The sequence below is a fragment of the Pecten maximus genome, chromosome 11 (assembly GCF_902652985.1).
Source record: "Pecten maximus chromosome 11, xPecMax1.1, whole genome shotgun sequence".
In the NCBI taxonomy this organism is placed as follows: domain Eukaryota; kingdom Metazoa; phylum Mollusca; class Bivalvia; order Pectinida; family Pectinidae; genus Pecten; species Pecten maximus.
This window is the reverse complement of record NC_047025.1, coordinates 37,093,259-37,112,786: the sequence shown is the minus strand read 5'-3', so window position 1 is coordinate 37,112,786 and position 19,528 is coordinate 37,093,259. Positions and strand designations below refer to the sequence as shown.

General features: G+C 35.7%; 1 protein-coding gene across 1 annotated transcript in view; it reads right to left on the bottom strand.

The window, feature by feature from the left end:
- Window positions 1-18,625, bottom strand: part of LOC117338214 (stimulated by retinoic acid gene 6 protein-like) — a 123,965-nt gene extending 105,340 nt beyond the window's left edge. Inside the window, exons 1-7 of the mRNA XM_033899472.1 lie at window positions 18,568-18,625; window positions 17,736-17,858; window positions 16,890-16,929; window positions 16,320-16,405; window positions 13,361-13,478; window positions 2,327-2,465; window positions 171-328 (exon numbers count right to left, since the gene is read on the bottom strand). Coding sequence (XP_033755363.1) covers window positions 171-328; window positions 2,327-2,465; window positions 13,361-13,478; window positions 16,320-16,405; window positions 16,890-16,929; window positions 17,736-17,767 — 573 coding nt within the window. The 5' untranslated portion in view covers window positions 17,768-17,858; window positions 18,568-18,625. The remainder of the gene's footprint in view (window positions 1-170; window positions 329-2,326; window positions 2,466-13,360; window positions 13,479-16,319; window positions 16,406-16,889; window positions 16,930-17,735; window positions 17,859-18,567) is intronic.
- Window positions 18,626-19,528: the final 903 nt, after the last annotated feature.

Below are 19,528 nucleotides of genomic sequence, written 5' to 3'. Positions count from 1 at the left end.
ACGTCCTTTCCATTATAGTAATTACTGACTATTCGTATGTCTCCCTAGGTATGCCGTCCTAACCATTATAGTAATTAATTATTATTGATACGTATCCTTTGGAATGAAGTCCTCACTATTATAGTAATTACTGATTGTTGGTGAGTTTCCCTATTTTATGGCTTCCTTACCATTATAGTTATTGCTGATTGTCGGTAAGCCTGGCTAGGAATGACGGAGAAATCTCCTCTATACAGCGCCTCCATGTTCTTCCGATACGAGATCATGATTTGGAAAATTGTGACCACTGTCAGTAGGGTTGTCAATAGGAAGGAGACGTAGAAAGACGCTATACAATAAATGATAATAACTATAAAGGAGAGAAATCTCTACAGTCAATCCCGGGTATGTATTTGTAGTTAGAGACAAGTTAAATTAGCTGAACAGGATTATGGAATGTAGTGCATTACGTTACCTTTGTTTAAAATTCCATTTCCCGCAAAAATGTTCAGGCACGGAATGTGTATGGATGTCACAATACGATGTTGCAATTGTCTATAAAAATATTGAATTATTTCCTTTCCTTTTGTTTGGTTAAGTTTAAAAAGATGTCGTTGGTGAAAGAACAAAAAAGTCTAAGTTAAAAAGACAAGTTGGACTTAACTGCTGTTTTAGAGAAAATTCAAATATATTAGCGAAAAAAACCTACAAATGTATTATCTATACTTATTATTTTACATTATTCTTTGAAATGATGTTTATTGGGTGGGTTTCCTGATTATTACATCATTACTGAATACATTTGTGATATTTTTCTTCTTTTTTTCTATCAATGACTGTGTTTGGATGAATACCGTTAAAACGAACCACCCTACGCCGTTTCCGCGTCCAAATCAGTAGCGTGTGCCCACCGCTGACATCAGTCGCTACCCTTACCCTCCTTAACATTGACCGTGTGCCCACCGCTGTCATCAGTCGCTGCCCTTACCCTCCTTAACATTGACCGTGTGCCCACCGCTGTCATCAGTCGCTGCCCTTACCCTCCTTAACATTGACCGTGTGCCCACCGCTGTCATCAGTCGCAACCCTTGCCCTCCTTAACATTGACCGTGTGCCCGCCGCTGACATCAGTCGCTGCCCTTACCCTCCTTAACATTGACCGTGTGCCCGCCGCTGTCATCAGTCGCTACCCTTACCCTCCTTAACATTGACCGTGTGTCCACCGCTGACATCAGTCGCTGCCCTTACCCTCCTTAACATTGACCGTGTGCCCACCGCTGTCATCAGTCGCAACCCTTACCCTCCTTAACATTGACCGTGTGCCCGCCGCTGTCATCAGTCGCTACCCTTACCCTCCTTAACATTGACCGTGTGTCCACCGCTGTCATCAGTCGCTACCCTTACCCTCCTTAACATTGACCCATCAGTTGTGTTATTTATTGTCCTTTGTGGGATAGTATTCCAATCCTAAATGAGGGCAGGCGTTAGTTTAGTGACGTTATATGGGCCGTTGACGTGCTTCATTACCCTCCCGTCTACGTTAAAATAAGGTCGCGTTGATGGATAAGAGGAAGAACGTGTGGTCTCAAGACTTGATGCTTACAATCTGCTCTAATATTACCATGGATAATCACGAGAGGTGTTTCCACGCCTTTAAACAACTCTGCCGATACCATGCCAGACCCTCCCCAAAATATGTCGCTTTCAGTTATGCAGGCGGCGTCAGAATATCGCTCACCACGACGTCGATAGACACGTTACTATCCATCGGACCGATAAAGCGAGACTCGTCGTTGACTAACACGTGTGTCCAATAGGCCAAGCGAAACCGATTAGGTGCATGTGAAATCAGCCACTACATTCGACGTTGGCGTTGCCTCTGCGAAGTAGCGGACAAAAAGGGACGTCATGGCCTTTTTAAAAATGAAACTCCCGCAACCGATTCCGAACCTTTCTTGGACACACTGACCGACCATAAGTGCCGACAACGTGGCAGCTCCATCGCCGTCTGAAATCGATTACGGAGGTGCGAGAGACGTACAAATGTATGCCTCTATCTTGACGTCGCGATGTTATGCGCGGGCGTTCACTGCTGGGACAGTCACCCAATCTCTCTGTGGCTCTGATACGCCCAACGCCTCATGTACACTATATTGCTTGGCTACATGACGTTGCGATTGTCCCAGCATTATCGGAGCAATTGCTCTCCCATTGTAGTTTGAAAACAGTGCTTTGATTGGTCAAATCAGAAAACAAGAAAAATATCAAAAAGGGTGGGAAAAGATTACTTTTGAATGATTTTCGACATTTTACCGGTAAACAAATGTAATAATAATCCTATACTTACCTGTAAGAACGTCAATATTTTCTTCAGAAATGATACTAAAAATATCAAAATGGGAAGAGTTTTGCGATCGGTGAGATGCAATCATGTTGTTTAGCTGGACTATGCAATGTGTTCCATATCCGAAAACTGATACAGCTACCTGATATCAATACATAATAAATGATGATATCAATAAATAAATGTTTGAATAATGCAATAATCCAAACCAATCTAAACAACACATGCACAAAGACACGTGCTATAAGACGCTGTTAACAATAACGATACGTCATCATTTTACGTTGCGTAACTGTGTATAGGCTATAGGCTCACGTAATAGTTTTATGTAACAAGTATTGAACCCAGATGACCACCAGATGAACTTCTGCCATGTCAGCAAGTTTGGTGTATAGTACTTATCTAATTTGTGTACTGTATGTAATAGTTAATTACTTGTATGTCAAAAGGTCAAGCTTGTACATGTATAAATTGGAAGAGTATAGCCATATGCTCAGTCGACTCCTACGGGATCAGCAGGTAACATCTCTCTGATCCTGAAATAAAACTACAAGAAACTACACCTGAATTTGACTTCTTTATATATGTCGTACATAATGATGTCATCAATTTTGACGCATATTCATGGGTATGTTCCGCTAACAGGGATATCTTACCCCTCGTATAAGAGTTTGGCTGGACAGCACTCGGCAAGGCTCGTGCTTACTGGTCAATCTCTTACACTCGGGTTGAGATGTCCTTGTCCATTGAACATTTATCGTGGTTTTTATATTGGAAGCTAGATATTGATATCTATTATTGTAAAATCAACCATTTTGTTATTAAATCATTACGGTTATGAAACATGTCAACTTATGATATCCCTTTAGGTCACGTTGAAAGTAAGGATTGCGGTAAACAGATAACCTTCATACATTGGTACCCTTTAGGTCCTAATTGTTCCCATTTAATTTTGATTACAATCAGTGAAACAAAACGGCCGACAGGTGGTCATCCTTGACTTTGACAATTGATTTTGTTATCGCTATTTCTGAAAAGTATTTGAAGTAGAGGAAAAGGGAAATGAAGGGAATATAAAGAAAATTTAATAAATGAACTAATAAAGATCATTCAATGGTTGGCGACAGAATTTTTATCAAAATAACACATCATCAAAATATCTCTTGGTAAACTTTGATTACTTTGCATTACTTTACAAGGTTACTTGTTCTGATAAACTCTTCAATATAACAAGCTTTTGCCATATCATGTGAGATCCCAAGGATTAGATCTGCTGATGTGATGATTAATACTCAATGTAGAAGACTATCCGATTCAGATACATTGTATAGCTATAAATAGCGAAGTTGTCCTTTTAAACTAGGTATGTAAATCATAATAAAATAACAAAACATAATTAAAGAGTGATCACCAAGTTATCATGATAATGATATCGGAAAAAAAGTTTGATGGGAAAAACTGTAGTAACTATCCCCTTATCGTTTGACCAGACGCGCCATAGACGTGGCTTGTAGAAAGCAGCCCCAAAACAAACTGATAGGTTCTTTTCCCAAACAATTCTATTGAAAAAATCCATATATCCGAGAACTATGGTCTTTCAGCTGCTTCTATATGGCGATCTGCCAGTCTGTATGTAATGGGAAATCAAGCTTTAGAAATAAGCAATAATTTGTTTTTATTCATCATGCAAGTTATAATACTTTGGATATAAATTACATGTTTTCCATTGTACACCTAGTTTGAATATAAATCTCTTAGTATTCATATGGGATATCTTAAGATAATTACGAGCTGTTTTAGTGAATGCATTGTCGATATACCCTATCTAATAAAAGGGGGGGGGGGGGAAACCTGTGGATAATTGTCGTGTCGTCTTGTTTGAAAGTTCCTAAACGATATTTAACAATTATAAACAATGACTTGACTTCCGGTTGAATGGCTGACCAGTAGAGGCGGTGAGTGTTAGTGCTCCAGTTTATTAAGAATTATCTTGGAAAAATCTAAAATAGCAACACTCTCTCTTAAATGAACTTGTAGTCCGTGTAAATTTGGACCTCTTTATTACAAAAGTGGTGTTTTCGTTCGGCTGGATATTGTGTTTTTGGACTTGACATTTCCTATACATATTCGATATTGTACATGTGTGGTATTTTGACACGATGTCATTAGCACGTACAGGTAAAAATGTACCGAGTGACCGAATTCACTCGCCCATGGACATGAGTGGTGAGGCTCCCAACGGGAGTGGTGTTCAGCCTGATTCGGCGCACGAAGAAAATAATCTCACAAAACATTATACGTGCAAAGGCTTTGATGACATAGGGAAATGTTTTGTAAAACTCCACCTTCAAATATCTAATATACAAGAAGAAGTTGGGTGTCTTAAGACAAAAGTGTCCAATTTAGAACAATTCGCCGACCATACTAATGATAGCATAAGGACTATCCATGAACAGACCGTTCCAAACATTGAGGACAAAATCACAACAGTAGACAATGAGAGGGTCAAATTAGATATGTGGGGGAGGAAATGGAATTTGATAATTAGAGGTATCAAGGGTGACTTAAAAGAAACCCCACGAAATACTGAGAAGGCTGTCAGGCAATTTCTTATGAAAACCCTGAAAATGGAGGAAACTTTTTCGAACACCGTTCTCCTCACAGCAGTCCACAGACTCCCGGGAGGGTCCGAGGGATCTCGTAATATCATAATAAGGTTAAGCAGCCTGTTAGATCGGGATGACATCATGAACGCTGCATATAAACTTCCAAAAGGTTCAGGCTTTAGTGTCGTACCTGACCTGCCAAACAGTGTGAGTAAACGGCGATCGTCTTTGCTGGAGAAACGTCGGAGGATGTCCCCCCAGGAGAGAATCAAATACAACCTGGTTTATCTTAAGGATTTCCCATTTGTGGACTTGGTCGAAAAACACCGAAGGTAATCGATCATTGTAAATGTGAAGGAACGTAGTATATTACTAAACCAGTGACTGAACTTGCTTAACTTCTGTTGTTTTTTTCCCATTAATATATAGTAATTATAAATGATTGTATACATATGAAATGTCTATTACTAGTTTAGAATAGGTGTACTGTATGGTAATCAACCACTCTATAGTTTGAAAAATATGTGTTCAGATTTCTCTCTAAGAGTTTATAATAATGTCTTTGTACTACATATATACATATGTGTAAACTTGAATCAAATTTGCTCTTAATTCAGAGACTACTTACACTTTCTTTTAAGAATTATAATGTGGTCATAAGTACATTCGGACTTGCACATATATGGGTATGTAGTCTAACTTAAAGTACCGATATAATATGTCACATAAAATATGAACATATATTTTTTACACTGACTGTCACTATAATTGTTCTTATAATACATTTTGTTATAGCTCAAGCAGATAATTCTAGCGATCTTAAAAAAATTGAATTATAACTTGCTCATTAAGTATCTTTACACGAGCACACTCCCACAGTGTGACTCGGCTTTTCACCTGTGTACGGGTATGCGACGGCGCGCACGTGTTTCATCACATAATACATGGTGTTTATTGTTGACATGTTGTCGTAAGGAATGAAGTTTTCCTATGTGAATTCAGAAATGGAATATTCGTTATTTGTTTTAAATATATCTTATAAAAGTGAGTCTCAAAATAATTCTACATCCTACGTAATTTCTGAAGTACATTATTGTTAACATCCCTAAGAGTTGGTTGTGTGATCTAAAGATTCATGATTATTATTAACATTAATAATTATAATTAATTCTTAGTTAGTTTTACTACATGCTTGGTGTATATGCTTTACTAGATGTGTTTATAACAGTGTTGAAATAATGTTTGTTCAATTTACTGAAATATTTCCAGTGTTCAAATATACAGTTGAATTCAAATAGTTTAGAAAAAATATTAAGCTGTTGATTGTATAAGTGATTCCCTTAAAGACAGATTTTATTATCGCACAAGTTACTCTATATATATATAAAATATATTTCCTCATTTGATAGTTCATTTCCTTTTGGCAATTTATTTGAAAATACAAACAAACACATGATTTTCCATACAATGGATGTACTACATACTGTATGTATATAGTTATCAACCACTATATTGATTGAAAAACGTGTTCAGATTTCTCTCTACGAGTTTAAAAATAATAATGTCTTTGTACTGCACATATACATATGTATCAGCTTGTAATTCTTGAAAAATCAAATTTGCTCTTAATTCAGAGACTACTTACACTTTCTTTTAAGAATTATAAGGTGGTCATAAGTACATTCGGACTTACACATATATGGGTATATAGTCTAATTTAAAGTACAGATATAATATGTCGCATAAAATACGAACATCTAATTTTACACTGATGAGTAGACTGTCACTATAATTTGTTATTCTAGTACATTTTGTTATAGCTCATGCAAATAACTTTAAGTATCTGATTTTTTTTTTTTTTTTTTTTAAATTACAACTTCCTCATTTAAATATCTTTACACGAGCACGCTCCCATAGTGTGACTCGGCTTTTTCACCTGTGTACGGGTATGCGATGACGCGCACATGTGTCGGTTTATTGTTGACATGTTGTCATTGGATTGATTGTAATGAATGAAGTTTTCCTTTGTGAATTTAGAAATGGAATATTCGTTGTTTGTTTTAAATGTCACATAGAAGTGAGTGTCAAAATAATTCCACACCCTACGTTATTTAGTAATATTCAAATAGTTTTAGAAAAAATAATCAAGCCGTTGATTGTGTAAGTGATTCACCTTAAGACAGTTTTTAGTATCGCACAAATGATTACTCTATCTGGCCTTTCGGCGTTAACATGAGAACTACAGTAACTGTATCTCATCTCTGACTCGAAATCTGAAAGAATTGTGTATATTGTGCATTTGTACATCTTCATGGAAGTATATCTAATCGTTTTATAGTTCATTTCCTTTTGGGAATTTATTAGAAAATGCAAAAAACACATGACTTTCCATATTTTTCTATCCTTTTTGTTGTTTTTATAGCTCTTTTTCCCTCTGTTCTCTTGACATGTATTTGTTGGAGCATAAATTCACCGGTCGTTTTTTATTTTTTTTATTTTTACTTATTTGGTTACATTTGATGAATTCTCATCACTCGTCTCAATAATTGCTAAAACCTACTTTACATTGTAGTGTTTAAGCACTGCTGTATATACAACATTTACTTTCAGTTTTGTTCTATTGTATGTGAGATGTGTGTAAGTACTCTGATGCGTGACAGTAAACTATATTATAGCTATTTACTACCCATATTGCCTTATAAAAACCACTTGTTTGTACCAACTCAAAACCTTTCTTTATTGATACTATATGTAGCAATATTGTTTTTAAATACTATTAATGATGTCGGAAAATACTAACTCTGATCTAGATCCCTCATCCTGCAATATGAATCAACGGAATTGTTATGATGATTTATCAATCGTACATTTAAATGTAAGCTCTTTTCGGAACAAGGTTGATCTTATTAATACTGAATTCTCTAATCATGATATTATATGCCTTACTGAAACTCACTTGAATGATGAAATAGATGATTCTGATTTACACATTGCATCACATCCTAACATATACCGTAAAGACAGACTAACACAGCATGGTGGTGGCATTATGATATATTCTAAAAATAACCTGCTAATCACTCATAGAACTGATCTTGAAACTGAAGACATAGAGCTTATTATCATAGAAGTTAGCACTTCCAGCAAAAAATTACTTCTCTGCTGCCTGTATAGACCTCCTAATGCAAGAATAGATTATTGGAATAAACTTGATAATATCTTGGATAATCTGTCCAACACTAATCTTAATATCATTATTACAGGTGACATAAATGTTGACTTTATAAAAATGAAATCTAATGCGCACCTTGCGAGATTAATTACTAAATATCAATTAAATAACTTAGTACAATCACCAACACGCATTACTAACACCTCTGCTACCTTAATTGATGTATTTATTACTAATAATGTAAATATTTTTACTTCAACACAGGTACTTTCTCCTCTTTGCAGTGATCACTGCCCCATTCTCGCTAACATTTGCTTCAAAACATTGAAAACTAAGTCATACAAAAAAACTACATTTAAATTCAGGGAAGCGAATTGGGAAGCAATTAATCAGGAGATAAGTAATAATGATTGGGATTCTATAATTAACAATACTAATAATATAAATGAAATTTATTCCATCATCACTAACAAACTAAACTCTGCTGTTAATTCCTATATACCTCACAAGACAATTCATGTACATCCTAATGACAAGCCATGGATGACTGGTGAAATTCGTCATAAATTAAGAACAAAAAATAGACTACATAGAATAGCTAAAGATAAAAACAGGGAACAAGATTGGGAAAGATTTAGAACTTGTCGAAATGATACCATTTCAATTATTCGACAAGCTAAAAGTAATTATCTTAAGAAACTTCAGAACTGTCTAGCTGACAAATCAACACATCCAAGAAAATGGTGGCAGATAGCAAAATCTATAGGTAAAATAACTAACACCAGTACTAATTCTAAACCTTTGAAATGTAATAATAAAATCTTAATCCACCCTCAAGATAAAGCCGAAGCACTAAATTCCTATTTTACTTCAATTGCATCCGATATTACTGATACTGACTTGCCTGAATTACCTCCCCTTTCTCCATTTGAACTTTCTAATATTATTATAACCGAACAAGATGTCTCTGACCAATTTAACATTCTTAACAAAAACAAACCAGCTGGTCCTGATGATATTTTACCTATAATTGTAAAGAACACTTCTGCATTAGTATATCCTCTAATGCTTTTATTTAATAAAACTTTGTCTACTGGTGAAATACCTGATGTACTTAAAACATCAAATGTTACTGCTCTCTATAAAGGTAAAGGAGATATCAGTGACCTCAGCAATTATAGGCCTATTGCCATTACATCTATTTTAATCAAAATTTTGGAAAAGATTATTTTTAAATATTTATTTAACTATATATCAAGTCATAATATGTTGAGTGTACATCAGTCAGGATTTCAACCCAGAGACTCAACAACTAATCAATTAACTGATATTTATAATACTATAACTAGTAATCTGGACCAAGGCAAAGATCTGCGTTTTGTTTTCTGTGACATAAGTAAAGCATTTGATCGGGTTTGGCATTTAGGACTTTTACATAAGCTAAAAAGTTATGGTATTAAAGGCAAATTATATAATTGGTTTAAGGCTTACTTATCTGACAGAAAACAAAGGGTAATCTTTGATGGTTATAAATCTAGGACCAAACTTATTTCTACAGGGGTTCCTCAAGGATCTGTCCTTGGACCATTTCTCTTCCTTTTATTTATCAATGATATTACAAACAATGTAAACTCTCATATAAAACTATTTGCAGATGATACCTCTCTCTATGTTGTAGTAAATGATAATAATGACCTTCAGACACCTACTAATTTGCTTAATAATGACCTTGAGTCTATATCTGAATGGGCAAAACGATGGCAAATTCTTTTTAATCCAAATAAAACTGTAGCTATGAATTTCACACGAAGACACACTAGCAATCATCCGCAACTTTCATTTAATAATACCCCAATTGTACAGCTTGAACACCACACTCACTTAGGTCTGACATTTAACAGTAAAGGCACATGGTCTGATCACATCTCTAATATTTATAGCAAAGCTAACTCCAGATTGAGTATCCTTCGAATTTTAAAAACTATTGTCGATAGGAACACCTTAAAAACTTTATGTCTCCTATATTCGACCTATTTTGGAATATTCCGATGTAGTATGGGGTAACTGCACTAAATCTGAATCGGATCTGCTAGAAACAGTTCAATTAGAAGCTATGCGGATAATTACTGGTCTCAGACGTGGCACGTCCCATCACATACTCTATACTGAAACCCAACTTGAACCACTATTTATACGAAGACAAAATCATAAATTAATTTTCATGTACAAAATTCTTAATAACTATGCAACAAATTATCTTACTAACATTATCCAACCTTTTATAAATGTAAATAATACTTATAACTTCAGAAATAATAGAGTTTTTAATATACCGCAGTCAAGAACTACTAATTATATGAATAGCTTCTTTCCTTCTACAATGGTTAAATGGAATGAACTTGATCCCTCTTTACGAGACGCTATGTCAATTTCAACATTTAAAAAGAAGCTTATAAAAATACCTAATACACCTGTCTCTAATACGTTTATCAATTGTGTTCCGAGAAAACTTAATATCATTTTATGTCAATTAAGAAATTCTAAAAGTGATCTTAATTTTGATAAATTTCAAGATCATCTAATTGATGATACTTCTTGTAATTGTGGTGCACCTAGGGAAGATCTTACTCATTTTTTCTTTCAATGTCCTTTGTATGATAATATTAGACATTACATTTTTAGTATTCATGACTTATTAGGCTACTTAGATTTGCACTGCCTATTATATGGTATCAATAATGATTCTGACCATTTAAATAATACCATCCTTATAAATGTTGATTCTTATATAAGATTATCAAAGCGTTTCTGTACTTACTCGTGAAAAATACACATATATGATATAATATGATATTTGTATATTAATAATGAAAAATATGTTAACTGTATATTAACAATATTCTCAATGGGAATTACATATAAAAGTGTGTAAGTAGGTGTGCGTGTGTGTGAAAGCTGAATTAGGTTATAGTTAGAAATGTACATCTCTACCGGAATAGAAGAAGACTGATATAGGCATAGCCTGTTGTCTGATTCTTTTGTAAATACTCATTTAATGACTGTAATTAATGTACTTTGTTAAAATGTATTTACAATAAAATATTTTTGAAATTGAAAAACTTGATGCTGTTTGGATATTTATAGATAATTAAGGTAATCGCGGCACACCTGAAACAGATAGAGTTAAGAACGTTACCTACATAATTTAATCTTTGATTAGGCATTTTCCATGGGCATGTGATCGACAATGATAAAATATGGAAAGACAAAATACAGAAGATAAAAAACTGTCTCCAAGTGTGGAAAACTAGGAATCTCACTCTTAAGGGGAAAACACTTATAATAAAATCTTTCATAATATCCTTGATAGGGTTTGAAATAGAAGCCAGAGGCATTCCTGAGAAATTCATGCAAGAAATAAACAAATTAATATGGGATTATATATGGGATGGGAAAGTAAATCTAGTAGAGAGGAAAGTCTGCTGTAACAGTAGAATAGATGGAGGTATAGGAATGATAAATTTAATGCAATTTATAGAAAATAAACAAGTAAAAACAATATACAAAATACTACACACAAAGACTGAGGCTTGGAATGCTATTGGAAAATCCTATTTGAAAATATTGGACAATAAATATATGCAAAGTAACTTCTAAGCAAGCTGCTCAGACTTGAACGGATTAAACATTAAAAATAAAATTCCTAAGTTTTATTACAATAATTTAAAAGCATGGGCAAATATGAAATCAAAAATAGTTCCAGAAGGAATCTCACAAATTTCATCACAGCCACTGTTTGGAAACAAAAACATACAGCTAAACAGACAACCATTATTTATACCATCCTTTTCAAAAAGTGGCATTAAAAAAATATCAGACTTATGGGATTGGGATAGGAATCAATTGATAAATAACCAACATTTATTAAGAAAACTTGTTGTTAGAACAAACTGGATTGCAGAAATAACAAAAATAAAGAAAGCTATACCTAAACAATATATTGAGATTATGCAAGGACAAGAACCTGACAGAACAGCTGGTGCTAAAAAACAAAAAATATATGTTAACAATAAGTTAGAGATATGTGTCTTGAAAATGAATCATTTTAAAATTTTAAAACCACATGAACTAAAATTTTCAATTCTCCACAATATTTCAGATCCAATTGTAAGACCTAAATCAGAAATGAAATGGAATACTCATTTTCATAAGGAAATACCATGGGAGAAAGTATGGGAAAACTTCAAATATACTGACATTGCAATAACTAGCAAGATAGAAGAACTTCATTGGAAAAGTATTCATAAAATTATATACACTGAAAGCAAATTAAATTTAATGAACAGATATAATGGCTTATGTCACATGTGTAACACTGAAACTGAAACTCTAACTCACTTGTTTTTTCACTGTACATTTCCAATTAGCTATAAGATATAATTCATGTTAACTTGTACAATAACCCTGTTCTTGTCACAGCTAATCAAATATGGAATATTGACGAAGAGAAGATGATACTAGGAGATACAACTGATAACATCACAGCCACCATAGCTAACACAATTATCTTGACAACTAAATGGGTCATATGGAAGGCTAGAAACATTAAAAAATTTCAAAACAAAACAACGTCTCCACAATCGGCTTATATAATTCTGAAGAAATTATTGAAAGAAAACATATCACTTTACATTAAAATTACACCCGACGCTAAAAAGAGATGTTTGATATCAAAATATCGAACACTATTACAAGAAATTTGATCTGTTTACTTACAAACAACGTACTACGACAAACCGGAAGTAAATATTGAGTATTGTATAAAGGCCAAAATAGTCGAATACCAAAATTTGGGCTAACCACTGGATAGTTTGTTTTTTTATAATATACCGATTATAGTAGACCAAAGTAGTAGAAGAAAAAATGTGTGTTAGTATAGATTTTAAGTGATATTGTGTGTATATAATTTAGATTGAACGAAAATGTATCAGAGTGTACAGTACATGTATGTAAAATATGAAAAGAATGTGTGAGGGGATAGGATCTCTGATGAGTGAGAGATAGGATGTCTGATGAGTGAAAGCCCTCCTGCGTGAGGACATTTGTTTATATATATATACATGCTTGTTGAATAAAATTGATTTTGAAAAAAAAACAAAACAAAAAAACAAACAAAAAAAATGCTTCGGTTTAACAAGCATTTCCATTGGCTTAGAAATGTGTTATCAGTCCATAACGTAAAAGTATATATATATGTACCTGATATAGACAGATGAGTGTCACGGTAAAGGTAGCGACAACACGATGTGAATACCTAAAAGGTCGATCCCCTTTGTAGCTTAGTTGCATGGTGTCAACAAGTTTAGACATAAATTGCCTGAAAGAAATCAAAGTTTTTTAACGAATGAGTCAATCAATGTTTAATACAACAGATATATTTACCAAAATATTCTAAAAACCCTCCATGAAATGTTCTCATCCTTAACCTGCCAAGTTGTGGATAAAGAATATGATCACGAATACGTACACATGTGTAAGCTTTAAATACCAATTACCGAAGGTAAAGTTAGACAGCCTACATGCGTTGTTTACCAGACACCCTCTATGCAGCTATACTGTGTACAAAGTTTCTATGCCAGACGGTACCAAAAGTCTTTGTCACTAAAACAGAACTCTGAATATGATTTTGATATAGTCAATCGCTTATTAGGTTAAAACCGATTTTGAGATGGAAAAACTAATCGTATACTCGCTAAACTATCACACCACACTGTATAGCTATGGAGAAACCAAACTTATCACCAAAATGTTATCGGCTATATAATATTAGGATTCTAGCTCAAAGCATAATGCGCTGGTTGACTTTATAACACTAGGAGGTAGCTCAAATAATACCGGGATAAATAGTTTTATAAGATAAGGGGGTAACTCATTTTCTCTCGAAGCTGTGGGTTCCAATGATTAGGAGACGTTTCCAAAGTTATGTTGTTCGCTAGATTCTGCAATCTCAAATGATTGTACAAGAGCCACACAAATAGTAGAACCTTTCAAAACAAATTAAAAGTTAAATCCAGTGGAACTGCCCCATACAGCGGCTTTGTCCTTCATGGCCTCATCAGTGATGCTAAGGACACCATACAGCGGCTTTGTCCTTCATGGACTCGTCAGTGATGCTAAGGACACCATACAGCGGCTTTGTCCTTCATGGACTCGTCAGTGATGCTAAGGACATAATGCAGCGACTTTGTCCTTCTGGGACTCGTCAGTGATGTTGGACACCATACAGCGACTTTGTCCTTCATGGACTCGTCAGTGATGCTAAGGACATAATGCAGCGACTTTGTCCTTCATGGACTCGTCAGTGATGCTAAGGACATAATGCAGCGACTTTGTCCTTCATGGACTCGTCAGTGATGCTAAGGACACCATACAGCGGCTTTGTCCTTCATGGACTCGTCAGTGATGCTAAGGACACCATACAGCGGCTTTGTCCTTCATGGACTCATCAGTGATGCTAAGGACACCATACAGCGGCTTTGTCCTTCATGGACTCGTCAGTGATGCTAAGGACACCATACAGCGGCTTTGTCCTTCATGGCCTCATCAGTGATGCTAAGGACACCATACAGCGGCTTTGTCCTTCATGGACTCGTCAGTGATGCTAAGGACATAATGCAGCGACTTTGTCCTTCTGGGACTCGTCAGTGATGCTAAGGACATAATGCAGCGACTTTGTCCTTCATGGACTCGTCAGTGATGCTAAGGACACCATACAGCGGCTTTGTCCTTCATGGACTCGTCAGTGATGCTAAGGACACCATACAGCGGCTTTGTCCTTCATGGACTCGTCAGTGATGCTAAGGACACCATACAGCGGCTTTGTCCTTCATGGACTCGTCAGTGATGCTAAGGACATAATGCAGCGACTTTGTCCTTCTGGGACTCGTCAGTGATGCTAAGGACATAATGCAGCGACTTTGTCCTTCATGGACTCGTCAGTGATGCTAAGGACATAATGCAGCGGCTTTGTCCTTCTGGGACTCGTCAGTGATGCTAAGGACATAATGCAGCGGCTTTGTCCTTCATGGACTCGTCAGTGATGCTAAGGACATAATGCAGCGGCTTTGTCCTTCTGGGACTCGTCAGTGATGCTAAGGACACCATACAGCGGCTTTGTCCTTCTGGGACTCGTCAGTGATGCTAAGGACATAATGCAGCGACTTTGTCCTTCATGGACTCGTCAGTGATGCTAAGGACACCATACAGCGGCTTTGTCCTTCATGGCCTCATCAGTGATGCTAAGGACATAATGCAGCGACTTTGTCCTTCTGGGACTCGTCAGTGATGTTGGACAACATACAGCGGTCTTATCCTTCATGGCCTCATCAGTGATGCTAAGGACATAATGCAGCGACTTTGTCCTTCTGGGACTCGTCAGTGATGTTGGACACCATACAGCAGCTTTGTCCTTCATGGACTCGTCAGTGATGCCAAGGACATAATGCAGCGACTTTGTCCTTCTGGGACTCGTCAGTGATGCTAAGGACATAATGCAGCGACTTTGTCCTTCTGGGACTCGTCAGTGATGTTGGACAACATACAGCGGTCTTATCCTTCTAGAACTCGTTAATGATGTTGGACACCATACAGCGGCTTTTTCTTTCAGGGACTCGTCAGTAATGTTGAACACCATACAACGGCTTTGTCCTTCAATGAATCGTCGGTGTTTGTAAGGGCACCATACAGCAGCTTTGTCCTTATAGGACTCGTCAGTGATGTTAGATAACAAATAGTGGCCTTATCCTTCTAGGACACGTCAGTGATGTGGGACACCATACAGCAGCCTATCCATGAAGGACGCGTCAGTTATGTTGGACACCATATAGCGGCCTTGTCATTCTAGGACTCGATGGTGATGTTAGGTGCATCATACAGCGGCCTTGTCCTTCTACAACTCGTCTGTTATAGTAAGGACACCATACGGCGGCCTTGTCCTTCTAGGACTCGTCAGTGATATGAGTGGCATCATATAGCGGCTTTGTCCTTCAAGGACTCATCAGTGATGTTAAGGAGACTACCTAAAATTTTAAACTTCTACTTGATTTGCATATGATTTGTCTTATAACGATTTGCAGATTTTACGATATATCTATGCTGTATGTCTAATCGCCCAGAAATATGCGTTCCCTGTAAGCCAAATATGTACATATCAACTTACCCAGGTGGTTCCGGTTTTTCTGTTTTCAGGAATAGCCCTCGCACATGCTGTATTTGTTTCGAGTTGGCAAGGCGGTCATTGTTAGACTATTACGACATGTAATTAAAACAAATTAGAGAATAAAGGTGTGTCCCGTCTTTATCGTCCGGCTCATGATAAGTCTCTCATTGTATTGAAATATTAAATTTATGTATTAATCCGATGAAATTTTCAGTGTTTCCTATTTCCCGTCTTTCCAAAATGTTATAGCGACAGTACGGACAATTACTTCACAGACATAGAACATGAATCAAAGTTACAGAACATACAAATATACAATGTAAGGTACAAGGTCACCTTACTCAAGGTGTCGGATATCTCACTTTTATGTAGGATATTCGATAAGGGAGCGAGAGTCCCTAGGTCGAGCCCAAGCACGTTTGAGTGTTTTCGTATTCTTTTTTATTCTTTGTTATTATAATCTTTAACTATGTATAACATAATATGTATATATCATTTATCATAATGTAAAAAGAAACAATTCACAGTGTATAATTGTAATGTATAAAAGAAAGCTATATCATAACTGACCTTGATTGTACAGGCTAGCTCCGACATGTCCAGGATTCCCCTAGATTGAACAGAAGATCAATTGCATATTAAGCGCATTTGAATTTTAGTTAGGACGTAACATTATTTGATAGCTACTTGAATAAAAATAACGTTCCTTGAAACAGTAGACGTATACGTTACCCTTTCCGGAATATCTTATCTCATTCTCCTTATACATTTAAGAGCCTCCATGACAGTCTATATTTTCTGTTAATGGTTCACGTTCGTCTTTTCGATTTTTGGGTAAAAAATACGTAACCGTTACTATGTCGGTATTCTCTGTTGTTCTTGAAATTAAAATATCTGCTTACCAAATCTCTGAAGGCTTGTTCTCGCTATCACGTTTCCATATCTTGCCTACAGACGGACAAAGCAATGTTGTTTTATGCAGGATGACAGCGATCATTGAAACTTAATGGTAGCGATAACGACCATCGTTATGAGAAGCCCTAGGTACCCAGGTCATCATATAATAAACGTCCACGGGAGTCCTTACTATGAGAGGTCCTAAGGACCCAGGTACCACTGCTATGAAAACCCAAGTTCCCCAGGTCGTTAAGATAATGAACGTCCATGAGAACCACTGTTATATCTTAGTTATCCAGGTCGTTAATATAATGAACGTCCGTTAGATCGTTTGCTATGAAAAATCTAAGGTCCCCATGTCGTTAGTATAATGAACGTCCGTGAGATCGTTTGCTATTAAAACCCCAAGGTCCCCAAGTCGTTAGTATAATGAACGGCCATGTGAGCGTTTGCTATGAAGAGTCCTATGTTACCATGTCGTGAATATCATGAACGTCCTCATTTATATCATGAACTTACATCTCTACAGACCCTGACAGTGCTTGTAACATCTGTCGCCAACATGTAGAGGAACCTTAGGGAGAGGTACAGAAGACAGACCATCTGTGGTATGTACGCCACTATTAATGCTGCGGTTATGATCTAGAAAAACAAGTACAAGTAAACAAATAAGAAAATGAGTATCTTTTTTTATGAAACTTGTGCATTTTAGAACAGATTCGTCATAGGTATTTTACAAACGATATTGCTCTATTTGATAGATAACATCATTGATCAAATTATATTGTCCTTAGTTATCTAATCAATCTTCATCATGCCTCATCGTAACAGTTTTAAATAATGTTTTCCGGAGTATTTTACAATCATGATGTGAACTAAAGCGTATGCTACAATATAGTATTTATAGAATATTGATATAATGTAAATTACGAACAATCGCATACAGACATAGAACATGAAACAGATATTTTTAGTAAATAAACAACGAACAATATCGTCATGTTTGTGTTAATGATCACTTCGATCAGTAATTAATTCCCAAAAGGCCTAATGTTATCGAAATGACAACATTTAAAGTGATGTACAGATGGATGTAAATAGACAGTCTAATAATTTCTGGTTTCTTGTAGACGTGGATTTCATTTCATTTTTATTTTTTCTATTATTTCTTTTGTATAAAGTACAATTGTGTAGGCCTGAATGACACGAAATCCTCAGTTAATATCTAATACGCCACACCAGATCAACTTGATTTTATAGGTGCCTCAGTCTACAATGCTGCATGAATAGATAAAATATATTTTTCTTAATACTGGTTGTTTATCATAACTGCATCATTTTTACTACTTACCGAATATGTCTTTATGCAAATAGCATAATTCGTGATTCTCATTGACCATAGCACGAGCCTACAAAACATAAATGTCTAGTGAATTTTATATGGGTTCCCGCATAGTTACGCCAAAATATTCGAATTAGCAAGGATATGGGCTTTGAGTTCACTACATTTGTAACGAATCGAAGTATAAATAATACATGAAAAGTCTTTTGATTTAGGTACCAGCTTTAAACACGAGTATTTGTACTCAGCGTGTCCAATCGGGGAAAAAAAACAAAGGTGGGTTTTCAAAATAGCATAAGAAGCAAATACGATAGCTTGTATGCGCTATTGATAGCCTCTGTATTCCTATAAGTATACATTTGCAAGTCCAAACGTGTGCATAATGCAAGAATATAGCGGCATTGTTGTGCCAAAAATGAAAATGAATGTATGGTTTTAAGGGAAAACGTTACAATAAAATTTATGAATTCTTTTGAGAACACTAAAATGAACATGCTGATACTAACATGTTAGATATTATATATGCTAAGCTTAAAGATAATTTTTGAATACATTACGAACAGGAGATAAAAATGTGATGGATTTTGAGTATAAATATGCTCTTTTTACATTAAGTAAAATTTACTGAAGGTCAAAAATACAACTTCCTTTTGCAAGCCATTCATAATAAGAATATTATTTAGTTTAATATGTTATTAATACTTTGAGTGGTGGGCAATTTTATCTGCATAAAATTACAAGGGAGTCTAGATCTCATTACACCAGTAACCAGATCCCTCACTAGTAGGGGTCCAGCTTGCTTTTACATTAACTGCTACAGTTGTGTAAATAAAGGGTCAGCTGGCATCTGGGACACCAACTGTGAACAGGGCCACATACATAACTTAAAGCAGGCCTCACCCTGATCAAATAGCAGATGACTAAATTTGGTTATATGTAATCTGTTTGACCAATGGGATGGACACTTCCC